Source organism: Micromys minutus (genome assembly GCF_963924665.1).
Source record: "Micromys minutus genome assembly, chromosome: 24".
Taxonomy (NCBI): domain Eukaryota; kingdom Metazoa; phylum Chordata; class Mammalia; order Rodentia; family Muridae; genus Micromys; species Micromys minutus.
The window spans coordinates 34,071,678-34,098,984 of record NC_137959.1 but is presented as its reverse complement, the minus strand read 5'-3'; the positions used below and the strand labels follow the sequence as shown (position 1 = coordinate 34,098,984).

Below are 27,307 nucleotides of genomic sequence, written 5' to 3'. Positions count from 1 at the left end.
CGGAGGAGGTGGCCCCAGCAGTCCCCTTCAGTCCGCTCGCATCCATCCCCAGCCGGGCACACCTGGTGGACACGCCCTCTACCTGCCCAGGGCCACCTGGCGGACCACGCTCAGCGCCGGGCGTTCCGGGCTCGGGTCCCTGCGGGCCAATGGGGAGGCGGCTCTGGGCACCAGCCGCGTCCCTCCCGAGTGGCCAATGAGAGCACGGCATGCAAATGAGCAGGTGCGGTGGCGGCCGGCCCGTTGCCTCTGCCCCGCTCCCGAGATGTTAGAGGCGCGCTGGGCGGCCGCGGAGCAGACTGCTGGGCTCTGAGATCCGAGCTCCGCTCTCCCGCCATGGTCCCCGCTCCGCCCCCCGCCGCCTCCTTCACGCCCGCCGAGGTCCAGCGGCGCCTGGCGGCCGGTGCCTGCTGGGTCCGCCGCGGGGCCAGCCTCTACGACCTCACCGGCTTCGTGCGGCATCATCCGGGGGGCGAGCAGCTGCTGCTGGAGCGGGCTGGCCAGGACATCAGTGCTGACCTGGATGGGCCGCCTCACAGACACTCGGACAACGCCCGCCGCTGGCTGGAGCAGTACTATGTAGGCGAACTGCGAGCGGACCCGCAGGTACCAGGGGGGCCCGTTACACCCCGCTCCCTGCCTCTCACCCCTCCCCCAGTCCGCCACTTCTGAAAGCCCAGATCACCTGCCCCTCTAGGAGAAGGCAAGGTGACAGTCACCGCCCTCACTTCCCTCCGTTTTCCCAGTTTCTCTCCAGGTAACAGATCACTGCCCTCCTGTTCCCTCCATTCCCTAGCCCCCTATTACCCCTTCCTATCAAGCCAGGAGCTTCCTCTTTCCGCGCTACCCCTGACCCGGCTGCATCCTCCCTCCAACAAGTCCCTTCTGCAACCCCCTGCCAACCGACTCCTGTTTCTGGCTCCAGCCATTACCACCACCCTTTCTCTCCTCTCTCCCTTTTCCTTTATTAGACTTTCTGGTTTCCTTTATTGCTTTAATAATAGGCTCCTAGGCTCACCTGGCCGCAGCTCCCCATTCCCACAGCTCTTTTGGTTCAAGGAGGCACAAATCCAAAGCTCTGCTACCTCCACGGGCTCCTGTGGGTTGGTGGAGGACCTGGACCTGGTTTTATCTCCGTCCTAAACAGTGTTGAGTGTGAAAGAGTGATATAAAATACAGCAGCCAGCTTGCTAAGGAGAAGCGATACTTCTAACCCAGCCTATGAGAAGCGGTGTGGTACAGGCTCATCTTGGATTTTTACCTTCAACCCACCCTGAGTGTTATTCTCATTTCAGGACGTGAAAACAAAGGTTCAGTGAAGTTCTATCAATGTCAGAGGTCAAACAACTAGGTAGTACAAAAATCAAGTGTTTCTTACTCCAGAGTCAAAGTCAGCTCCATTCTAAGGATCCAAGGGCTGGGCACACAGTCCTTATCCACTGAGCTCTTGGTAGTGTCGGGTTGGAGCCAAGCTAAGTCCTTGTTCCCAAGCCTGGCAGCAGGACTGGTGACAGTAAGGCCATCGTGATTAGGTATGTGAGGCAATGGTTTTTCCTTGTTGCTCACTTTCTTTTAAATCTTTAGATGAAAGGACATGCCATTCACTGTTCTAGGAGATTCCTCTTGTCCATCTCGCCTAATCTCTCTCTTACCCCGTCACTTACTCGGTTCTTAAACGGAATGACAACACTGTTCTAGGCACCAACAGACAGTGAGCAGAAAACGGTTACCATTTTCATGAATAGAACGTGTTAATGGGGAGGGAAAGGCACCTTACTACTGACATGGCAATTATTTAATCACATACATTAATATTTGTATTTAATCACATCCATTAATATTTGTAATATTTGCATACTGAGTCTCGGGGAAAGTTTTGGAGAGCAGGTTCAGTAAGAGCTACCTTGAAGAAAGAGACATTTTCACCAACAGCCAATTGAAGACAGAGCTTAGTCAAAGTGGTAAGAAGAACATTCCAGACAGAGAGAGGAGTGTGTGTGTGTGTGTGTGCATGTGCCACAGTCAAGAGACAGCAATGGAACTAAGGTGACCAAGGGGCTGGCAGACAGGGAAGAGTTAGGAGCTAGAAGTCACTGGGACTTGATCACATGAGCCTCAAAGGTTGTGGTTGGGGGGTTGTGAGGCCAAAGGACTTACACTGGAGAGTGGTGAGGAAGGATTTGCATCTTCGGGACAGTATCCTTGCTCCAGTGACAAGAAGAAGTGGAGGGAACCCCAGTGGATGTAAGGAGACCAGAGGCAAGTCAGCTGCGTAGCTCAGTCGTCATGACCAGAAGGAAAAGGAGATTTCATAAGAGAAGATCTGAGAGATTTCATAAAGCAACCAGACTGGCCTTCCACAATAGGAGTCCAGAACAACACAGGAAGCTGGTGTTTAGTGTCAGGTCTTGCTAAAGGAACAGAAAGCTTAACCTTGACTGTGAGAAAAATCCTACAGACATCAGCAAGCAGTTGGGATCGGAACACTGGAGAGGCCAGGCCTGTGAGGGCGCATGGGCCTGCCCTGCATTGTAATTGTGTTCTGCAGACAGGAGCCGGAGGGTGTGGTCTCTCTACTCAGTACCATTCTGAATGTCACTCCCTCCTGGAGTTGAATGGCCCCACCTTCCTGCTTTGCAACCACCAAGCGTTAGGATTTAGTTTTGTTTCACCTTGGTCTGCCTGACCCCCAGGGTCAGAGAGAGAGAGGCAAAGCCAGTTCACCTTAGCTTCCTATACCTGCTCTTTACCTGTTATATCCATGAGTCCCAGAGTGGTCACGATGCAAACATCCAGAATTCTGGGCCCCAACCGAGGGGTACAGAGAAAACTAAAATCTAAGAGTACATCTCCAATCCTACAGACCAGATCTTGCCAGCAACCAGTCATTCTGTGTTCTAGTTTCCCGTTGCTCTGTTAGCAGTGTTCAAATGTAGATAGTACAAGATTCTCCTTATTTTAGCTTATTTTTTTGGGGGGGGGTGGTTGGTTTGGTTTTTGTTTTGTTTTGTGTGATACCTTGCTATATAGGTCAGGCGGTCAGACTAGTCTCAAACTTGAGATCCCTCTGCCTGGGCCTCACGAGTGATGGCATCACAGGCATGCACAGGTCTTTACCAGACAAGGTCACTTTAAATTGAAGGAGACAGTTGGTCAAAGGAGAAACTGGGGGGCAGGGTGTCCATTAAAAGGGATGACTAGGTAAGTCCCTTAACAACTTCCACATTACCTTCTCAACCTCCCTCCTCTCCTGCTGAACCAGGGGTGCTGATACCCTGGGGGTTGAGAGCCCTCTCCTGATGTGTGAGGAGCAGAAAGAAAGTGCTAAGAAGTAGCCCTGTTTCCCCTCCCCTAGGGACCCTTTTCCAGCCTAATCGTTAAGTGGGAGCACTCTGTATCTTCTTCCATTAAGAAGGCCCACCCTACCTTTTCCCCTGTTCCCTACTTTGCCACACCCCTATATACACACTCACACACACATTCACACTCACACAAAGGCACACACAGAGAACAAGTCAGACTCGTTTGAGCTAACATACTGTGGGGTAGGGGAGATGAAAGATCTGCGGCTGATCGGGAAGCTATCACACTATCCCTGGCTGCCAGAGGCCAGTGGGATTAAGCCCCTTAGTCTAAGCACGGACAGAAGAGTTCTCCCAACTGTGGACATGAAGCCCTGTTGTGAGCACCACTTCCAAAAAGAACCAGGGCCGGTGAATGGCTCAGTGGGTAAGGGCGCTTGCCACCAAACATAATGACCTACCTGAGCTGGATTCCTGGAATCCATACAGAGGAAGGAGAGAGCTGACCCCTGCCTCTGACCTACCCCCGTAGACTCTGCACAGACATACAATAAAGCAAATAATGTAAAGAGAGAAACAGACAAGGAAGGGATTTTGTAACTAACCCTCCTCCTAAGAGTTATGTTCCCTAGACTTTGGTCACTTGTGAGTCACTGACACCACTTGAGTTATTATATTGGATAGACTCACCTTTTATTTTAGCATTTACTGACCCTAGGTGATAATACCAATGGAATCATGGGTCTTTTTGTTTTGTTTTTGTGGTGGTTTTGTTTTGTTTTGTTTTTACGCCAGGTCTTTCTATGTTGTCCTGGGTGCCCTGGAACTCAGTGTGCAGAACAGTCTAGCCTCAGAGTCACATAGATCCACTTGCTTTTGCCTCCAAGGTTCTGGTATTAAAGATATACTCCATCACACCCAGCCTTAAATATACTTTACAATAAATATAAATTGGGGGGGGGGGTAGAGACAGGTATCATGTGGCCCGGCCTGGCCTCAGATTCACTATGTAGCAGAAGATGACCATGAACTTCTGGTCTTCCCACTTCTGCTACCCAGGCGCTGAAATTACAGACATGTGCACTCCGTTTATGCGGTGCTGGGGACCAGCCCTGTGCGTGCTAGGCAGGCAGTGTGCTCCGTTGAGCTAGATTCCCGCTCCCAAACTTAAAATGAGAAAAATTTTCTTCTATCTTCTAAAACCACCATGGGATCCACTTGGACTACACTATAGGAAACAGTGAAATGAGACTTCTTAAGCCTAGGATTCTGTGGGACATCTCCTGAGACTAGTGAAAGAGATGAAATTGCATACACACACACACACACACACACACACACACACACACACACACATATGTTTTTCTGGTGAGAGTTATGGCTTTCATCACGGCCCAAATCAGGGCCTTTGCAAACCACAAACCTGACACTAACTGTCAGAAAGAGACCTGTGTTTTTCCTACATTGTATCACAGATCCAACTGTAGCACTGAGGTTGGCATATATCTGACAGACTTGAGGCCATGACCCAGTCACATTGGATGTGTCCCTGAGTAGTTAAGAACTCCACAGTTCCTGCCATCTGCGGTTCTGCTAGGCTTTGCAATATAGGCTCAGAGTGTCAGGGTCTGAGTGATTCAATGGAAAGAGACTCTAGATGCAGGAAGCCCTGGGGCCCCCTCCCTTCTGTAAAGCCTTGGAACACCTCCAGCACAGTCCTAGTTGGAGAACTGGAACTCTATCTCCACTTGCATCCTGAAGTGGAGATGAGAAGTCGGCTTGCTGAAATCCATCGTCAAGAGCTTCCCAGGAGGGCCTGCCTAGCCCAGTGAAGGTCACCATCCTTTTCTACCAAGCAAATCTTGTACCACCAGCAAATCTTACCTCGAGGATGAAACCAGGGACAGCTAGTAGCACATCTGTAGGCCCAGCCACTGATCCCACACACAGATCACAAGAGTGCTTGCTGGTATCTCTTCAGACTGGATTTGAGAGCAAGAACTGAGGAAGATCAGAAATGGGACTCTTGGGAGTCCTGGAAGCACATGAGAGTTTACTTCCTTTGGAAACATTGCCAGGAAATGCCCCCAAACCAACGCCTGAGTAGCACTTGTCATCCTTGCTAGCTTTGCTGTTTGGTGTCTCACCTCCAGAGTATGACACATAGTGTTAGCCCCCATGGAGTTTTTGTTTATTTAGACAATTAATATGTTCCCCCATTGCCTCTACCACCTACCTTGCTATTGAAGCAGCCTTTGCCAGAGTCTTCTGAGTCTTAGCTTCCCTAGCTCTGGCAGTTGGTTCTCAACCCCTCTTTGCTGGCCTGGCTGCAGTCTTGAGGCTGATCCCTGCTGGGTCCTCTCTACTACTGTTCCTCCCTTGGATACCTGATCCTTTTGGTTTCCTGCCTGAATTCATTTTTTATTGCTACTGTAACAAAATGCCACAGGCGGAGATTTAAAGCAACAAGGATGTATCCTCTTACCTTTCTGGAGGTCAGAGGAGGGACATGAGTTGACAGGGTGGTGTTTTTTCTAGAGTTTCTAGAAGTTTCTGTCTTGCCTTTTCAGTCTGCCAGGGATAACCTGTGTTCCCTGAGTGACCCCTAGCCAGTGTCTGACTGCTGTAGCTTCAGCTCCGTCATCACATCTCCAGCTGATTCTTCTGTCTCAGTCTACCAGTTACAAATGCTTTTAGGGTTCTCTTGGGCACACCCAGATAATCCTAGATGGTCTCCCCAATCCAAGATTCTTAACCGACATCTGCAGAGTCCTTTTGACAAGTAAAGTAATGTAGTCACAGGCTTCAGACCCTTGCTCACCACCTCTGAGTCTCCGTTGCTGCATTCTCTTGCTTTTCTTCTGCCAGCAAAGTAGCAAAGGCTGACGACAACCCAGGTCTTAACCCAGTGGGTTTCAGCAAACCAGCTCCTTATCCCCACTCCACAGTGGAAGTGGAGGTTACCAGCTCTCCAAGGTTTCAGCTCAAACTTCCATATTCCGTTGTGCTGGAGAGATGTTCCAGGGCTTTACAGTATGGAGGGGACCCCAGGGCTTTCTGCAAGGCAAACCCTTTTTATTTTAACCCAGGCAAACGCTTCTATTGCTATGACCCGGAGGAAGATGTCAGACTCTTCCAAAGCCTGCATTGAGCTCTTGTCTCCTGTGTCTGTCCTAACCTCTGTCACTACCAGATGCTCTCTTCTTCCTGCCTCTGAGTTTCCCCTGAAAGGCTCCATGCTCTCTGCAGGGTGGCTTCCATCACTCAATATCCCCGCTGGGGATACTCAGTGTTCTCATCTCTAACCACAGCTAATCTCTGGTGTTTACTCTGACCTAGAGGATCCAAGCTGAAGGGGAAATGGTGAGTGACTGGAAATTAAAAAGTAGGAGTCTTGACAGATGACGTGCTGGTCCTCGGTGTCCTTTCCAGACAACCTCCCCTACTAAGACCCTGCTTTGGCCAGGGTCCCATCATGCTCATTACTGCAGCAGGCTCCTGGGCAGGTCCCTTCAGTGAACCCCATTGCCTGTGACACTCTCAAATGAGAGCTTATGTGAGGCAGTCTTCATTGGCTTCTCATGGATCTCTCATGGGTTCTCTTACCTCTTTCTCTACAACAGCCCCTTTCCTTCTCTCAAGCCCTCACAGTGTTTTCCCTAGACTACTTCACAGCTTTTACAACATTCTTCTCTCAAGGTTCCTTCACTGCCCACCTTGTCTATGAAACTGCGAGCTCTGTGAGGCCAGCACTTATCTAACTCACCTGGGTTTCATTTGGATGCATGGCTCTTGCCAACAGGGACTAAGAGAGGATTTGAACAAGCTACTGAATGGGCTGTGTGCATCACTGAAAAGATAATAATTCAAAAAATAAAATGTATGAAAAGTATCTCCTGCTTATTAGCTAGTCGGGTTGGAGACAGGAGGCAGGGTTAGTAAGTTCCTTGTTTCTGCCTTTGCCCTCCATTTGTTTCAGCCAGAACGACTGGAACATACTCCTGCCCCAGATACTGCTGTGCACCTCTCCTTGAACTTCTTACAAGGGATAAAAGTGAAGCTGACCACAGGAAAGAGCAATAGAGCCGATGTGGTGCACACCTGGAGTCCCGGTGCTTGGGAAACTAACACAGGAGGATAGAGTTCAAGGCCAGCATTGGCTGTGTAGATTGATCGTATTTCAATGAGAGAGAGAAAAAAACACCCAAACCTTCCAACAACAGTCAATTGATTCTGGATGCAGTGTTGTGTCCTATAATCCCAGCACTTTGGAGGCAGAGACAGAAAGACTGCCACAAGTTCAAGGCCAGGGGAAGCAATTGGGAAACCGCTTTGGTCATGGGATGTAAATGGTCCCCCGGTGGCTCTTAATGCCTGGATGACATGCATAGGTGGGACAGGTTGCCTATATCTCTATTTACCTCTTCTGATGATTTGCCATACAAATTTCTCTAGGGCTTCCAGTCTCTAGGGATATCTCTCTCTCTCTCTCTCTCTCTCTCTCTCTCTCTCTCTCTCTCTCTCTCTCTCTCCCCTCCTCCTCCTCCTCCTCCTCCTCCTCTGTCTCTATGTGTGTGCATATGTATCTCTGTCTCTCCCCTCTCTCTGAGAGTTCTTCGTATCTTATATGTATGAGTATTTTGTCTCTGTGTGTATGTGCATGTGCGCTACATGCATGCCTGGTACCCACAGAGGTCAGAAGAAGGGGTCAGATTCCCTGCTACTGGAGTTACAGACATGCAGATGTGTGTGATAGGAATTGATTCCAGGTCCTCTGGAAGAGCAGCCACTGCTGAACCATCTTCCAGCCACCAGGTAGTGGCTCTCAGTCTTCTCTAACTGCCACCCATCTAAGGTGGGCAGACAACTTTATCACTCTTTCTACCTGTTCTTCTCTGCACTAGAAAAAAAAATATTCTGTCAATAATAAAAAGGGGTGTGGACAACAAGCCCACAGTGCTCAAAACACTTGAAACGCTTATATGAAGCCCAGATTTGGTGTTTTATACTGAGGAGCACTTGTCCAATGCATAATTACAGGAATACTTTGGTTTCCTATTTTGACAATATATAGCATAACATTTAAATAGTAGTATCAGATAAATCAGTTTCAGGAGTATTTGTTTTGATATATTTGAACTACAGTGTATACAAGAGGCCTTAACAGTCTGTTATGGGAAAGCTAGTAGAAATCCCATTGTTACAAGTAGAGTGAACCAGACAATTGACAACATATCTAGTTGATAATTACCTAAGTGAATTAGTCATAATTTCTTCTTGCACAGGAAAAGGAGGTAGGATTTTGTTTTTTGCATCTTTCCCTGTCTGGTAGGCCTCCTCAGTATTGCTCAACATTGCATGAGGTGGAGATTTCCTAATGGAAAATGAATCAGACTTTGGGGGAGCATATTTCTTTAAACGTCTGGTTTTGGTTTATGAGTTCAAATACTACAACTCCCTCACTTGTTTCTGGTGGTCCCTGTTCATATGTAATCATGAAAATATAAAACTGGGATGCATCTCAGTTTGTAGAGTAACTTGCCTGGCATGCAAGAGGGACTAGGTTTGATTACTATAAGCCCAGCATGGTGGTGCATGCCTATAATTCTAGCACTGCAACAGGGGGGAGATAGAGGCAGGAAGATCTCCCTCTCTCTCTCTCTCTCTTCAAAAAAAACAATTGGGGTTTTTGTCATGGTAGTTGGTGTTTGTTTTTGTCTTAGGGTTTTACTGCTGTGAACAGATGCCATGAACAAGTCAAGTCTTATAAGGACAGCGTTTCATTGGGGCTGGCTTACAGGTTCAGAAATTCAGTCTTTTACCATCAAGGCAGGAGCATGGCAGCATCTAGGCAGACATGGTGCAAGAGGAGCTACATCTTCATCTGAAGGCTGCTAGCAGAATACTGACTTCCAGACAGCTGAGAGTCTTAAAGCCCACACACACACAGTGACACACCTACTCCAACAGGGCCACACCTTCTAATAGTGTCACTCCCTGGGCCAAGCATATACAAACCAAAACAGGTTTTAAAGGGTTTTTTTTTTTTTTGTTTTGTTTTGTTTTGTTGTTGTTGTTTTGAGACAGAGTTCATATTGCCAAATCTCACCTTTAACTCCTAACCCTAGCTTTTACCTGCCAAGCACTGATGTTATGGTTGTGCTAAGTTACCATACATGGGTCCACTGTTTGTTTTGTTGCTGTTTTGGGGGGTACAGTCTCTCCATAAAGCCCAAAGTAAGCTCAAACTCAAAATCCTCCTCCTCAGTCTCTCATGGGTTGGGATTACAAGCACATGATGCCACATTCTGATTATTAAATTGCAAGGCCTGCACTCTGAAACTCCCTACATTAGAATAAGTTTGGCTTCTATGATCCCATTATTGCCCCAGGTCAGGGCCAATGCCAGATCAGCCTATTTACCTGAATGCTCTCTTCTGACCCTGGCAAGTCCTTAGAAGTGCCAAGTTTAACTGTGATATGATACAAGGTGCCATTACAAAAACAAACAAAAGCTCAGCTGGTTCTTGGATCTAAGCAGAAGAGACTTTGAGTTCAAGGATAAAAAGGTCAAAGAGAGTCTTCCTTAACTGAAGAGCAGCATTTCAGACAGTAGAGTGAGGGAGGGGACTGGCTATCCTTTAAAACGGAGAAGCAACACTGGAATCAACATAGGTAGTTTCTCAGAAATGCAGCAGCAAGCAATGGGCCATAGCCCATCTCTAACTCTTCTGAGCACTTCCCAGCAGGGCTAGCTCTCAAGTACATGTGAGGACCAATGGCCTCTCCTGGTCCCCTGATGAACAGGTTAGGGTCTTTCAGAGCCTCAGCTTCCAATTAACTCTCCCTGTTAATAAGCCTGGGCATGTCAGGTCCTTATTTGCACTGGACTTTCAAGTTCTCTTTACCCTCACTGCCATAGTGAAACGTCCTCTATTTTGACACTGATTGTTTTCCAAACATTACCTATAGTCAGATAATAGCAATCTCCAACCATTAGAGATGGGACACTTTGCCCACAGAAAAGCTAGAGAAGGAAACGGTCACTGACGGAGCAGGACCTGGGTTAGCGTTGCTCATCAGCTTGATGAGATCTGAATTCAGCTAGGAGGCAAGCCTCCAAGAACGCATGTGAGGGATTGTTTGGATTGGGTGAGCTCCTGGACGTAACCATATGGATTATCCTAATTAGACTGAAGGAGACGCTCCACCCTAAAAGGGAGTTGTGCTGCTCTCTGGGCTTGGATCCAAGGCTGCATAGAAAGAGGAAGCTAGTGGACAGTGGGATTTGATCAGTCTCTAATCCTGGCTGTGGAGGCAATTTAGCCAGTTATTTCGACTCCTTGACTTTCCTGCCACAATGGACTGTGAGCCAGAATAAAGCCTCCTCATTCTTAAATTGTGTTCATCTGGATATTTCATACCAGCAACAGAAAAGTAAGTAATACAGAGGCTAAATCTATGGCATCAGCTAGAGGGCATTTGCCTGCTAAGATGGTTTTGCTTCACTTTGTGACTGGAGTCTTTAGGATTTAGGTAGAATACCTGGATGCCAATAAACCTGGCAGAACTAACAGTAATGTGGCTTAAGTTCGTTTGGCAATATGCATTTTAGAAAATATTTATCATAGATTTTTATTTTAATCTTTTGAGGGGGAGAGAGGGAGGGAGGGAGAGAAAGAGTGAGGGAGGGAGGGGGAGAGGAGGAGGAGAGGGAGGGGGAAAGGGAGAGAGAGGGAGAAGGAGACAATAAGTTGATAAGCATTATATGCATACAGGAGCCCCCAGAGGCCAGAGAAGGTTATCAGATTGCCTGGAGGTGGAGTTTCAGATAATTGTGAGCCACACTAAGTTCTGGGAACTGGATCCTGGTCCTCTGCAAGAGCAGCCCAGTGCTCTTAACCACTGGGTCATCTCCCCAGTTTAATCAGTCCTTCCTTCCTTCCTTCCTTCCTTCCTTCCTTCCTTCCTTCCTTCCTTCTTTCCTTCCTTCCTTCCTTCCTTCCTTCCTTCCTTCCTTCCTCCCTCCCTCCCTCCCTCCCTCCTTCCCTCCCTCCCTCCCTCCCTCCCTCCCTTCCTTCCTTCCTTCCTCCCTCCCTCCCTCCCTCCCTCCCTCCCTCCTTCCCTCCTTCCCTCCCTCCCTCCCTCCCTTCCTTCCTTCCTCCCTCCCTCCCTCCCTCCCTCCCTCCCTCCCTCCCTCCCTCCCTCCCTTCCTTCCTTCCTTCCTTCCTTCTCTCCTCCCTTTTTTTTCTTTTCTTTGAGACAGGGTTTCTCTGTGTATTCCTGGCCGTCCTGGAACTCACTCTTTCAAGCAGGCTGAGCTCAAAGATCCACCTACCTCTGTCTCCTGAGTGTTGGGATTAAAGAGGTGTGACACCACACCTGGCTCTAATTTCTATTTGAACCTTAAAGTAGATAGATTGTTCAGCTCAGAGAGATTCAGAGTTGAGGGTCCATGAGTGGTGTTAACTATTAACTCACTGGGGACAATTGTGCATTGCCATTAAGCCAATGGGGAACACACGATTTCTTTTGGAGTAAAATGGGATGGACGATTTAGGGTCGTTCTTATCCCTCTTCCTGGGGTTCTCAACCTCTGCAGACAGAAAGAGGGTTCTTAGGTAGATTCTATTTGCTTTCTGGATCTCATAAAGTGCCTCTGCCTCTGGAGCGTACCCTGTGTGAGAGAGATCTCCAGCCCAGAACAGGTACTCCTTCCCCTGACATCTGCCCCAGTCTCTGTATGCTCAGTTACTGATTAATCAGCAGGTTGGACACTCCAGTCCCCTGACAGCTGCGCCTCTATAGAATGGGGGTTTGGCGGTCAAAATGTAAGATGGGGAGATGTGTTGGATTAAAAGGTGCACCTGGAGTCATGGGGACTTGGGGGACCCTTGTTTGCTACAGCTATACCTTGGATTCTGTGATTTAGATCACCTTAGTTTAACTAGGCTGGCAAAGTTTGGTCTTCCTTTCTTTTTTCCTTTGTTCTCTCCTTTCTGAGGAATCACATGTAGCCCAGGATAACCTCAAATTCTCTTACATAGCTGAGGCTCTAGTCCTGGTCTTCCAGCCTCCATTTCCCAAGTGCTAGAACTGTAGGCACTTATAACCAGCTCCTAATGGTAGAACTTGCTTTATGAACATTATGGACTGTGAAACTTCCCCAGACTGTGTGGGGATGTGAAACAAGAATGATTTATGGCCCCCAGAATGCTGTCTAAGGCAGCATGCTCAACCTGTGGATCTTAACCCCTTTGGGAGTCACATATCAGATATCCTGCATATCAGATATTTACATTATGAGTCATGACAGGAGCAAAATTACAGCTATAAAGTAGCAATCAAAATAATTTTATGGTTGGGGTCACCACAACATGAGGCACTGTATTAAAGGGTTGCAACATTAGGATGGTTGAGAACCACTGCTCTAAGAGGCCTGATGTTCTGACGGTACATTCAATGCTCTTGATGTCCCTGGTGTCTGGTCTAAGCTACAATAGGGGAGGGGCACCCAGGGGATTGGACAGTCTTGCCTCTGTTGAATGTGGAAGGAGGCTGCTAGACTAAGGAGGTAGCTGAGAAATTACGGCTGCTTTGTCACGTCCGTCCGGACTGGGTGGGATCAGATGACTTTCCAGGGCCTTGTCTCCTTCCAAGAGATTTACCATGGGATCTAAACATACTGTGTCCCCACCTGTGCCTGGGACAGTGCTTTTCTGGGGAGAATGCTTCTAAGACCTGAGAACCATGGGGTAAACCTTAGCTTTGGGCTGTGTGCCCTGTGGTCAGGTAAGGCCAGTGTGGGTTTATCAAGTTTATCTCAGCAAGTACTAGCCTACTCTGGGTTTATCTCTGGAATGTCAAGCTGTCCTAGGGAATCTTCTAAGGGAATTTCTGCTGAATGCTCTAAGAACATTGCTGAAGGCTCTGTTGATGAGACACTGGAGGCCAAGCAGGCTTAAGAACAAAGCCATTGTTAGGAAGGGCCTTCTTCCACCATGCCTAAACTCAGCCCTGTGAGACGTTCAATATGCATCGGTTGGAGCTGATCCCAGTTAGCAGATCTGGAAGTACATCTCAGCAGTCAGTACCTGACTTGGGGAGACGGGAAGAGACATGTGTCATGCATGTAGCACATGGAGATATGTGTGCCATTAGAGAGTAAAGACTTGTGGAGGCTAATGAGGTCTGGGGTTATGGCTCAGCTGATACTTGCTTAGCATACACAAGGCCCTGGGTTTTTATCCCCAGTACTGAATAAATTAGGTGGCTACTCAGAGTATAGAAACAGGAGAATTGGAAGAAGTTCAAGGTTATCCTCAACCACACAGAAAGTTTGAGGCCAGCCTGAACAACATGAGACTGGCTCAAAACTAAAGAGGGAGAAAAGGGGGGAAGTAAGAAGGAAGTGGGGAGGGAGAGAAAGGGAGAGGTAGAGAGAGAGGGGAGAGAGAGAGAGAGAGAGAGAGAGAGAGAGAGAGAGAGAGAGAGAGAAGAGAGAAGAGAAAGTTAGTTCCCCTGGTCCCATTTTTTTCTGAGTGACTTTTTATGCCAAAATATGGGTATAGTAGATACCCAGGGCCTGGAGATAAATCAAGAGAGAACCTTCCAGGTGCAGGGTGCAGGGAAAAGGAACATAGTTTGATGGGTTAAAAAAAAAAAAAAAAAAAGACAGAGACAGACATGAACTTGTGATCAGAGGCAGACAGCCTTAGTGATTGCAGCCTTTTCCACCTGGCTTTGAGCCTTACATGTAGCCAACCTTTGTGGGCTTCTAGAAGGCCCCCATGGAATGTTCTAGGTGCAGGATATTGGACCTGCTGAAATGACAGAGAAGGAGCTTGAATCCTGGATGCACCAAGTCCACCATATCCCAGACACTCTGGTTTCATGTTTGATTACTAATATATACTAATCAAAGTTCACTAAAGGCATTTCATTAGAAAAATGGTTCTCAAAGGTTTATCATACTTGGACTTGGAAGCATTCAGTTTGCTCAAAGGCGACATAGTACCTTTTAAAATTAAAATTACGCTTTGTTTTTAATCTCTTAATTCATTTTAAAAATTTTATGCGTATGAGTGTTTTGTTTATATGTGTGTCTGTGCACCATTTATGTACCCCACACTGATGAAAACAAGAAGAGGGAGTCAGATCTTCTGTGACTGGTTACAGACAGCTATGAGCCTCCATGTGAGTGCTTGGAATCGAACCTGAGTCCCCTGGAAGGGCAGCCAGTGCCCTTAACCACTGAAAAATCCCTACAGCCCCTACATTTATGTGAGCGTGTGTTTGTGTGCACATATGTGCACTTGCACATATGAGCCACCATACTTCTGTAGAGAGCAACTTCTGAGGGTCAGTTCTCTCCTTCCACTATGAGGATGCTGAAAATTAAATTCAAGTTTTCAGACTTGGTGGCAAATGTGCCTACTTCCTATGCCATCTCACCAGCCCCCAAACTATTGTTTATTATTATTATTATTATTATTATTATTATTATTATTATTATTATTATTATTATTATTATTATTATTTTCTATGGTTTTTCTTTTAGACCAAATCTCTCTACATCTCTTCAAACCTACTTTTTTATGTCACCATAATTACATATTAATATACTTACAACTCTTAAATAATTGGAAGGAATATTCAGAAAAGTTAATGTCCCTTTTACCCTCAGGCCTCTTATGTGGCCCTACTGGAATCCTTTACACATGCACCCCTGTGCGGTCATCTGTTCCCACAGGGAGGATTCATGCAGTGCGCATAGCTGAGGCACCTGCTGCATATTTTACCTCTGATATAGTTTGTACTTCTTTCCACATAGTAGTATAGAAACATTTATGTCTTCGTCTTCAATAGCTGTTCCTCTTAATACCCCCCTTAATAGTCCATAACTGCACAATCGTTCTCAAACACATAGAAGTAAATTTGTAACATCAATACAGTACGGTACATTTTGTATTTGAAGAGATATTGGGAATTACCAATTTCCCATCTAAAAATGATTATGCCAATTTTTCTTTTCTTTAAAAAATGTTTTTCTGGAACTAGTTCATTGTCCCCTTTTTGGGACAGGGTCTTACTATGTAGCCCAGGCTGGCATCAAAACCATGGTCATCCTGTCTCAACTTCATAGATGCTGGACTTGCAGACCCAGGCCACTAGTTACAACAGTGTGTGTGTGTGTGTGTGTGTGTGTGTGTGTGTGTGCGCGCGCGCGCATGCATGGGTATGTGTGTGTTCAAATAAATGGCCTTGTGTGCACACCAAACAGACATTCTGTCTCTGAGCTGCATCCCCAAACTTTACGTCAATGAAACTGCTGTCCAAAAATCTACAAGAATTCCCGTTTCCTTGTGTTCCTGCCAATGATGTGTGATATTGTTTTGTTTCAATTCTGTACTAATAGCTGAAGAAAAGCATTGCTTTTTTTTTTTGTTTTATAGAAAATCTGAGGAGTTCAAAATATTTTCATGTTATGCATCTGTTTATATGTATTCAGAAAAAAATGCCTTTTATAACCCTTTCCCTATGTTTTAGTAAATAGTTGCTCTCTTTCTTTTTAAAAATCCCACCCGTTTATTCAGTGCATGAGTGTGTGTCGGTCAGAGGACAACTCCTGGGACTTAGTTCTCTCCTTCCACGTGAGCCCCAAGGATCAAACTCAGATGGTCAGGCTTGGTGGAAAGTGCTTCCCTGAGACATCCCCCTGTTGATCTGTTCTTCTTACATCAATTAGCATTCCTTAGAAATCAAAGATGTCAGTGCAGTTCCAGCCACCTCTGCAACTCTTATTCTACTTTTCATTTCTGTTTGGTTAATTTAGTGGGTTTCCTTTTCTATAAGAAGTCTTGAAATTTTCTTTAATGAGAAGTTACCAGGGGCTAGAGAGGTGGCTCAACCAAAAAGGGCTAGGCTCATACCAAAAGTTGTCAATTTGGTCCAACTTAGAAAGGATCTTAGAAAGGATCCTTCCTTTAAGATTTTATACGTTTGTTTAAGAGCAGCATCCTATGAATAAGCTATGCTCAATGATTTTTTTTATTTCTTAAGTATTTTACTGCCCTAGATATAATTTTTCGGTGTAAAACCTAAGCTTTTTAATTGGTCATTGCAATACATTTATGTTTTAATGTTTTTTAGCTGGTCTTTAAAAATTCAATTTATCAAATATATATGTGATATATAAATATTTATGTTACATATATATTTAAATATATAATATACATAAATATGTTACATATATATATATATATATATATATATATATATTTAATACTACTTGGGAGCTCAATTTTATACCAAGGAAATCAAAGGGCTGGAAGTATAGGCTAGTGGTAGACTACTTGCCAAGCATCTCCCACACTCCAAAGAAAAATCAACAACAATAAAACACAATAATATTAGTGTATGCTTCCATATGCACATAATTGTAGTGTTGGGAGGGTTAAGGCAATCTGCTTTCAGTGCTAGCCTAGTCTAAATAGTAAAAGCACATCTTTTTTAAAAAAGTATCTTTCTTTCCATTCCAAACAAGAGGCTACTCCACTATTCAGAGCAAAGGGCAGGACAGGAGCTGACAGTCACACTAGCCTTGAGGACCTAACACAGTTGAATTAAACTTTCAGAGGCTGGGGTAGCTCAGTTTGCCCTAAGCCCTGGGGTCAAATAGCAAAATTTAGGAGGAAGCCAGCTCATGAAAACCTATGCAGATGGTGGACCCTAGACTTCAAGTTCATGCTGAGGGTTGTAGGGTCCAAAGTGGAGGTTTGAGAGGTCAAAAGTGGGGACTGGCTAAGTATTTGTGGGATGAATGGCTGTGAAATTCTGGGGAATGCAGGAAAGGGGAGAGTTTACAGAAGGAAAATGTAGAAGCAACTTTGCCCTTGAACTCAGCCTTAGAGCAGGTCCCACGCTCTACCTGGCTCTGTGCTGGCAGCCTGGGGCGGGAGGCACAGCCTACAGGTCAGGGTGTACATGTGGATGCCCAGGGGCTGAGAGAGCCAAGAAACTGTCGTATTTACTAGTGGTGTGCCTGATGTCTCTCCTGCAAAGCACTGGGCACCTCAGACTTCTTGTCCCTCTGGTCAAGGAGTCTGGACATTTATTCTGTCACCTTTACCTGTTGTTTTTGTCCCACAAGGAGCTTACTCATGCTCTCCCTAGGGGGCAGGAGAGACAGCTCAGCGCTTAAGAGTGCATACAGCTCTTGCAGAGAACTGGAGTCCCATCCCCAGCACCCCTCTGGGTAGCTCACCCTTAAGATGTGTGCATCAGGGAGGGAAGAGCAAGGTCCTGGGGTATGGACAGAAGGAGGGAACTTTATGGACAAGGACAAGTGTAGAGGGAGAAGAAGTGAGAAGTAATCAATGAAACTTCTAAAGCAGTAACTGCACACATGAGACTGGAGCTTGCTGTCCGCATGGTAGCCAACAACCATACATAGCTGTTGGCTCTAGCTAGTTTATGCCAGCTTGACACAAGCGTGACTCATTTGGGAAAGGGGTATGCCAGCTGAGAAAATGCCTCCATAGGATTTACCTGTAATGCATTTTCTTAATGTGAGGTTGATGTGAGAGGACCCAAATCACTGTGGGCAACACCCAGATGGTCCAGGGTATAAAGGAAAGCAAGTTGAGCAAGCCAGCAGGAACAAGCCAGCAAGCAGTATTCCTCCACTGCTTCTACATCTGATCCTGCCCTGACTTCCCCAGTGAAGGACTGTGATGTGGAACTGTGGGCTGAAATAAGCCCTTTCCTCCTCAGGTTGTTTCTGGCCATGGTGTTTTGTTACCGCAATAAAAAGCTTAAGACTCTGTTTAAAATAAAATCTAAGAAGGTAGCTCCTCTCAGCATCTGTTTTTGACACGTTTGGTTTCGTTTGGTTTTTAGTCTTCAGACAGGGTCTCATTATGTAGCCCTGGCTGGATAGGAAGTCACTATATAGACCAGGCTAACCTCGAACTCACAGCGGTCCACTAGCCTCTGCCTCCCACGTGCCGGGATTAATAGGCTGCACCACCACACCTGGCTTATTATAATATACAAGATAGCTCAGACACAGAACACTTTCATCAGTACAGAAGGTTCTGTTGGATGGTATTGGTCTAGAGTTGTGACCTCTCTGGGATGACAGTCCCCAAATCAGAGATTGTGTGTGTTCATGGGTGTATTTGTGCACCAATCACAAATAGCTGTTTCTTGTCCCCTCGCCTGACATGTTGCAGTATGTGCTCACTTTGGCTATGTCAGACAGACCATTTAGCAGGAGAGCCTTCTCCTGGGGTTGTTCAAGGAATTCATCCCCTTGGGCTAAAACACTGTGTGACCCCGGCTGGAGAGATGACTCAGTGGTTGAGAGCACTAACTGCTCTTCACAAGGTCCTGGGTTCAATTCCCTGTGACCACATGGTGGCTCACAGTCATCCGTAATGGGATCTGATGCCCTCTTCTGGTGTGTCTGAAGACAGCGACAGTGTACTCACATACATAAAATAAATTAATTAATTTAAAAAAAGATACAGAGGCAAGGTGGGGGAGTTGTCCAAATCAATCAGACAAAGTGTTTAGATTTAAGGCAGGCCATTTGTTGTGTGCTATGGGGTTTGTTTATTATTGTTGTTTTTTAAAAAAAAAAAAAAACAGCAGAGACTATTATTGGTTCTTACAATGTAGTTTTGCATAGGTGTAAATAATGGCAGGACAAATACTTTCTTAAATAGACTGTGAAAGAGAAGTGAAGGAAAGTTGCCTCTGGGGTGGTCATATATGAGCTTATTTATATATCAGTGACTTTGTCTTTCTTTTAAAAATTAGCCAAGACCTCGGAATGTAGTCCGGTTGGTAGAGTGCTTGCCTGCCACACACCCTGGGTTGTGTCCCCAGCATTGCATGAATGTACAGACTGGGCATGGTGGTATATCTGCAGTCCACAGTAGTGGGGAGGTAGAGGCAAGACAGTCAGGAGTTCAAGGTTATCCTGTGCTATAGAACAAGTCCAAGGCCAGCTCACGCTATGCGAGCCCCTCTCTGACTCAAAAACTAAAATAAAATGGCTGGTGAGGTGGCTCAGCAGGTAAAGGCAATCACCAGCAAGCCTAGTGCCCGATTTTGATCCCCGGGACCCACATTGGGGAAAGAGAGAAGCAACTCTGAGGTTTCCTCTGTCCTCCACACATGTGCCACAGTGTGCATACCTGCACATGTGTGCATGCACACACAGTAGTTTAAAAATAGTCAAATGCAGTATCCAGTGTAGAGAGGACAATCCCTGCAGCCCAGGGCATCACATAATGAGTCCAGAATTTGTTTTGCATGCATTTTGGATCAGCGAGGCCACATAGATTTCGGATTTCCCTTGTGGTTGTGCATCCTATAGAGATGCCTGAGAAGCCAAGAGAGAAAGGCTCCAGAGGCTGTAGCTTGCCTGATACTCTGTTTTGCAAAGGAACATTTCAAGGCATTGACACCCCGAAGCTGCTGATGTCCTCGTATGAACCTAAGCTCTGTTCCTTTCTATCCCAGTCCTGCAACAGAGGGCGGATTCTGCTCAGAAGGATCCAGAAGCCTCAGAGAATGCCCCAAGCCCAGATCACCTCCAGGAGGGAGAATTGTCTGCACAGATCCCTCTGAGCCCCTAAGTAAGACATCTCTCGGGCAAATGCACCTGTCTGCTTGACTGCTTTCATGGAAGTTTTCCCTAATAGAAGTCAGAGATCAGAGAGGACCCATGCAGGTTCGAACAGTCTGTGGCCAGACTTGGTAGAGAATCAAATGAATAACACGATTCAGTATAGTGGTACATCCTATCACCCTAGTACTTAGGCTGAGGGAAGGTGATGGCTATGAGTTCAAGACTAGCCCAAGCTACAAAGTTAGCCATACCTTGGAACCCCTGTCCCCAAAGCAGCTCATGGGAGCTGACAAGATCTAATAGGGGTATTCTGACAATGCTTTGCATACATAATACTTTTTATTTATCCTTTGAGAATTTCATACATATACATATATACATACAATGTGTTTTTATCATATCTACCCACAAGTTCTTGCTCCAACATCCCCACAGACTTCTCCTAACACACCCCCTCCCAATCCAAATAGTCCTATTGTCCTTTGTCTCCTCCAATAAGCCATCGAGTCCAACCTGTGTTATCTATGTGCACATCTGGGGTGTTGGGGAAGACATCCACCAGCACACGGGCAACCTATCAGTGGACACACTCACTTGGTGAGGTTTGAACGGTAATTTAATATTATCAAGCCACCGGTCCCTTTTCTGATGTCCTATGTAAACAGGCATCAAAGGGACCTCATTTCCTGGCCTGAAGAAATGCCACATTCATGGTAAACTGAAGTCAAGAGCCTAGGTGCCTAGCCATCATCCTGTCCCTTTCCATGACCTACGTCTTGAGCAGTAGCAGGTGGTCAGACCGAAGCACAAGCGTCCTGTAATTTTTCCCTCGTGTTTCTTCTTTTTAAAATTATTTATTTATTTTCAGGGCACTGCTTGGTGGTTTACCTACATGTATGTCAGTGTGGGGGAGTCAGATCCTCTGAGATTGGAGTTACAGACAGGAGTTACAGATTGTGAACTGCCATGTGGTTGCTGGGAATTGAACCTGGGTCCTCTGCTCTGGAAGAGCAGCCGGTGCCTTTAACTGCCGAGCCAGCCCCCTCTGCTTCTCCTCTTACCAGGATAGTGACCTGGAACTAACACTGCCATGATTATAGAGAGGGTCATGATGGCCCTACTTTGGGGATTCTGTGGCTCGTTGATAGTCAGATGTGGCCCTTAGGGTCCACAAAACATTAGCCAGAGCTGAGCCCTATAAGACCTGGCTTCTGATTTAAACATAGGGAGACAAAAGCAGTTTTTTAGAAGTAGAAGCTACCAGGCTCTGCAGCCTTCATTGGCTAAAGTTTCCAACCTTCTAAACAGCCTAGGAGGCTGCTCCTGGGGGCCCCTGAGGGTGGACTTGTCAACACAAAGCCTTCCTAGCAAAGAACGTTCTTTCTACAGCTCCAGACGGCCCTGTCACTATCATCTTCCTCTCGGGGCCCTGCTTCTTGCCTCTATCCCTGGACAGTGTGCTACCAGGTGTGTGGAGCCACTACCTCCTCAGTGCCTCCAGGGGGTGGGGGCAGCTGGACACAGGGCCAGGGGCACCAGCTTCATTTCACAGAAAGGGTTTTCAAACACAACCCAGGCTGAGGGATAAAAGGACATCTGTCCATCCCTTGGTGCCCAGCCCCGGCTTTCTCGAACAACATTCCTTTATGCGGTTCCCCCTCCCTCTGCAGCCCCCGCCCGTCATACACTGCCTCCTTTCAGACGGCCTGTATGCTGGACTTGTTTGTTTGTGCTGCAGCACGCAGGCTTTCTGTTGTTCTTCACTGTTCTCTCCCCATGAACCCTCCGAGCACACCCTCTCCAGGGAAGACAGGGCCTGGGGACTGGAAGAGTGCTGGAGGATGAGGCTGGGGGTTTGGAGTCCCAGTGAGTCCTTTCCAGAGGAGAGTCTTGTCCGAGAAGTCCTAGAAGAGGGCATCTCTCTAGCCTTCCCAGAGACTACTCATCTGAGAGGTCTTGTGTAGGTTACCTGGTCCTCCTGGTCCTCAGTTCCCTGAGTTCTGCCAGTCCCTCAGGGAGTTGTATGATGATGCTATTGATAAGCTAGCTCACCATGGAGATGTCATGGCTGTTCCAGGAGCTGTGCATTAGGGGAGGAGATGGGAGGTACAAAGAACAAGGTTTGTGTCAAACAGAGCAACAGTTTATCATCAACCCCTGCCCAAGCATAGCCTGCCTCTGATACACAATACTTCTAGGTGGAGAAAACTGGGGAGTGATCTCATGGGCCTTAAAGAATGGGAGTAGGCCTCTTCTAAGCCAGAAAGGGAAACAGTTGAACATCCCTTCTAAGAGGTATGCATGGGTTACCTACCACTGAGGGCCAGGAAGGAGGGCTTTGTGGACCAGGACTCTTAGCTTTCTGACATCTTGGCATAGGATGAGATGTAGATCCTGACTCTATATCAACTTTAATATCCCCTTCAATATGGTTCTATCTCCATTGAATCCCTCTACCCTCAAGGCCTGGACTGGATCCCAAGAGACACTGAATAGGACTTTAATGACTTCCCACTAGCTTTCATGACAAATTATTATGGACTATATAACCTCAGAGTTCTGGTGGCCAGAAGACGGAGGCTACGGTGTCATAAGGTTCAGTTTCATCTCTGCTGCTGTGATTAAACACTCTGGTCAAAAGCAACTTAGGGGAGTAAAGGGTTAATTTCATCCTACAGATTACAATCTACTATTGAGGGAAGTCAGAGTGGAAACTCAAATAAGAACATGAATCAGAATCCATAGAGAAACACTGTTTGCTTATGTTTACTTAGCTTTGTTTATTCAGGCCAGGATTACCTACCTAGGGAATGATACTGCCCATTGTGGCTGGGTTCTCCTATACTAATTAACAATTAAGACAGTCCCAAATAGACATGCCCACAGGCCATTGTGATTTAGGCCATTTCTCAATTCAGATTCTCCTCTTAGATGACTCTAGTCTACAGTGAGTTAACAATTAAAGGTATCCACAACTCGTGGGTTTCTTCTGAGGGCTATAAGAAGCTGTGTTTCAGGCAGCACCACAGCTTCTGGTGGATCTCTATTAGAATAATTTTCCCTGGCTTCTTGATGCATCTTCCTTTTTTGTGCCTTTGTCTTCACAATACCCTTCTACATTAAAGTCTCCCTGTTATATAAGAATATATTACTTCAGAACATACTCTAATCTCCTCTTCTGTATTTCCAAATAAGGTCCATCTCTGAAGTGCTGGGGGTTAGAAGGATTATGAATGTGGAAGGGTGAAGTGATACTATGAAGGTGGCATTCTTGGTGTATGGCCTGTGGCTCCTGGCCAGAGCCAAGGGAAGGAAGGAACACAAGTATAAAAGAGCATCTACCAACATGCCAAGGGTAGATTGTCCTGAAGCGGTTTGTATTTTAATGTTAATTCCACTTCCCGAAGAAGGGTTGGCTAGTCAGAGGACTCCAACTGACGCTTCCCATTTTAACTAGTAAAATAAAGGAAAGCCAGTGACTGGGTAGGGTGAGGGAAATAGAGAGGGCTGAGAGAGAGGTCAGAAGAAGGAGAGAGGACTGAAGTTAGAGGTCGTAGCAACATGGAGCTTCCCAAGGAACCAGCTGGACCCAGGTGGGATTTATTGGTGTTAAAAAGCTATGAACATTAAGGATTTTACAGATCTAATTTCTCATATAGAAAGTTTGTATCTTTGTCTATTTGATGTAATCTTGTTGTGTAGAGGATTTGTGAATCGAGAGTTGAATATATAAACCTGTATGAGAAGCTATCGGGCCTGTAGAGTTGTGTTTGTGGGGGATTTTGGGGTTTAGAAATACCCCGGGACAGAGGTAGAGAACAGGCGGTAGGAAACCAACCGCCAAGGGAAGGAAGTTGCGAGGAGGAGTTGGGTGGTGGTGGCAGCTAAGATCGGGCTCCAGAGGAGCGTGCACAGCTCCAAACTAAAATTGGGCCTGAGGAGTGAGACCTCAGGGCTGATAAAGAGATAAACTCTCTCTCTCTCTCTCTCTCTCTCTCTCTCTCTCTCTCTCTCTCTCTCTCTCTTTTAAAATATTTATTGCAACAGCCAAGCCCCTATCTTCTGCTTCCTCTTGAAGCTGATCCTTGTCATCTTGCATTGGAGGGAGGAGGAAGCCCAGAGTCTCCCTTCATGTACCTTAAGACCCTGGGTCCTCAAATGCCAGCATATTACCCAACCCACTCAGGGCCTTGGTACAGGGTTCCTTAAATACCTGTTCCCTGTGAGTGCAGCTCAGCCTCCCCCATCTAGATACTTTGTTCTGAGAATTTGGGGAAGAATAAAATCCCTGTTCATTTCTATCCCTGCCCCTCCTTCTCAGTGAGTGAGGCACCCACACTTAGCAGCTCACCAGGAGTTTTCCAACAGTCACACTGAGGACTCTATTTATATTCACGCATGTCAGTTTGGACCACAGACCTTGTTAAAAATGCAGGTCCCTGGGCTGGGGCTGGAACTCAGTAGAGCATTTTCTAAGCATTTACAAGAAGTGGGGGAGAAAAAAAAATCTAGAAATTTTATCTAAAAATCCAGTTTTCTGGATCTTCTTAGAAAGTATTAAGTTTGATGAAATAGGTCCCCATCTCCCATGGCCTGGACATATGTCAGAGCTGCCCCTTCATCACAGGACATTTTCTACAGTCTACCTATTCCCATCATTCTCACAGAGCCCTAGATCACTGACATCGAGCATTGATTAGTATCTCCTTCCTGCTTTACATGGGGCCTTGATTGGTATCTCCTTATTGCTTTACATGGGGCCTTGATTAGTATTCCCTTACTGCTTGCCTGCCTTCCTCCTGTGCCAACACTTGTAGCAAAAGCTATCGAATACCTTTATCTGAAAGTGATGCTTCATCTTCTTTATCAACTTGATGGGATTCTGAATCACCATGGAAACACACCTCTGGGTGAGATACTCCCAGGAAGGTTTAACTCATCAGAGAAGACCTACCCTGACTGTTGGTGTCACTGAGCACAAAGGAGGAAGTAAACTGAAGAGTATCATCCATCTCTCTCTGCTCCCTGACTATGCGTCCCATGTAACCAGCTACCACACCTCTGCCATCATGGCCTCCCTACCATGAGGTACTGTATCCTCAAGCCAAGGGCCAAAAGTAAGCCCGGCTTTTTGTCTGGTATCTTGGAAAGCATTGAGAAAAGTAACTTGTGCCGAGTAACTGAGTCATTCTTGGTGGCTCTAGTTTGAGGGGAAAAAATCCATGCAAGCATGTCTCAGGTTATGGAAGCAAAGACTACTCTTCTTCAGACATTGTCTATGAACAACAGGAGTCTGAGCCATGAGCCACACCCTTTAAATGTATTGTGGAAGTTTCCACAAAAAAGAAAAAAAAAACATTTTTTTTTAAGTTAGGGCTATACAGCCTATTTCCCTGGGGTAACCTTTGCACACTTCTGATTCATGGATGGTGTTTGCTTGTGGAATGCAGGGGTGAGCCCAACCTGAATAGAAAATAAACACTGGCCTGGAAAACAAGGTCCAGACCTATATGTGTAGTGTGCGTGACAGCTACCACTGGCAGGTCTCAGTACCCAGAATCCCCCGGGGAATGGGACCTCACTCAGAGGGTCTTCTCACCACCTATAGAGAAGATTTTCTAGACCCTCCAGGAGCTCACAGCTAATCTTGAAAAAATTAATGATAAAAGACATGTGGGGGGAGCATGGCCAACCCAGAATATTCCTGCTATAGGTGATGTCATTGTGTGGCTGGCTCTAGCTCTCCTTAGTGTCTCTTCCCATTGCTGGATGCCTATTAAGTCTCAGGATACTACCTCGGGCCTCTGACAGAAGGGCACTGTCCCATATGGCCACCCAGGGAGTACTTTGTTCATGTGGTCACTCCAGGAATTGTTGAAAGCATACCACTTGTGACACTTCTGTCTGATGGTGTCCGGGTCTCGAGATCTGATTAGTCTGGGGCAGCAGGAGAGAAAAAAGACAAGAAGAGATCCTGCCTACACCATCCCTGCATCCCTCTTCTCTCATCCTTCATGGATGTCAACTCTCGCTCTGGGTTGGTCCATGACTCAAAAGAACTCTCTGAATGAACCACTGGCCACTGCATACTGGCATGTGAGAGGCTGAGTCACACTTCCATGTGAGAACACATCCTGCCTCCTGGTTTTTAGGAGGAACAGGACCCCAGAGCAGCTGTCCCTCAACTTCTCTCAGTTAAAAGAGTACTTTCTAAACTGAACAGAAAAGCCTCGTACGGTTTTGTTTCCATTTGTAGCGTCACCTCTGTAAACCGGAACTTTGAATGATTTCTCAACTAGAGAATTAGTTCAAAGTGAACAATTGGTCGATTTCCTCTTATAGCTTCTATGTAGAGTCCCACGTCAATAACTTTGTAATCTTCCAGCATTGATAAATATTTTTAAAATATTTTGTTCCCACTGTTAATATAAAGTTGCCAACTGCCTTTCTCTAGAAGAGGCCTTTTGTGCTGTAAACCTGTATTTCTTAAGTAGTTGGTATACTTTTATTTGGGGGGGGGTATGCTGGTCTTCAATACATGTGAGAGTCCCAAAGAAGTAGTCGCTAATGCCCATGAAGGAATGGACTTGCTAGCAAGGTGAGAGCACATAGGCAGAGAAAGAGGGGGCCGGGATAGAGAGCTTCTTTCTTCTATGATCTTATATAGGCTGCCCGCAGAAGATGTAGCCCAAATTACAAGGTAGATCTTCCCACATCAGAAGATCTGGATGACAGGTATCCACCCTGCAGATACCCAATTAGAAGTGGGTCTCCCACCTGCAGATGAGATTTTCACTCTCCCCGGTTCCCTTTGGTTTACATTTTTTGTCTGATGATTTATTGTTTCCCCGCCATCATCAATATCGTCGGGGAGTAGCGCTTGGGCTCCACCTTTGCCGCTCCATCCCTGCTAACCTTCCTCCTGGTCACCAGGGTAGTGCCAAGTGCCATGACGAACCTGTCATGGAGCTGCCACCGCTGCAAAAACTGCCAAGGGAGCAGTGGGAGAGCTGAGTCTCAAAAGATCTACTTAAGGAAAAAATTCCCTCACAGTTGTGCCTGTTCTCTTGGGTCTTAGTTCATTCCAGATGTAGTCAAGTTGACAGCCAAGGATAGCCGTCACAGAAGAAAACAGCCATCTAGGAAAGGGGCTGATAGTAGAGTGGCTAAAGCCTTCAGGAATATGTAGGAGACTAAAACAAAGCTATAAAGCCATGTACAGTGTCTCACACCTGTAACCCCAGTTCTGATGGAGGAGGAGCACCAACAGTTTCAGGTTAGCCTGGGCTACCAAGTAAGTTCCAGGCCAGCCTGAGCTAGAATAAGACCCTAAAGGGGAAAAAAAAAAAAAAAACCAACCAAT

At 46.3% G+C, this 27,307-nt stretch overlaps 1 protein-coding gene across 1 annotated transcript in view; it reads left to right on the top strand.

Moving 5' to 3' along the window:
* The first annotated feature begins 315 nt into the window (after nucleotides 1–315).
* Nucleotides 316–27,307, top strand: part of FA2H (fatty acid 2-hydroxylase) — a 49,157-nt gene continuing 22,165 nt past the window's right edge. The window contains exon 1 of the mRNA XM_080936593.1: nucleotides 316–606. Within this exon, the coding sequence (XP_080792719.1) occupies nucleotides 337–606 (270 nt within the window). The 5' untranslated portion in view covers nucleotides 316–336. The remainder of the gene's footprint in view (nucleotides 607–27,307) is intronic.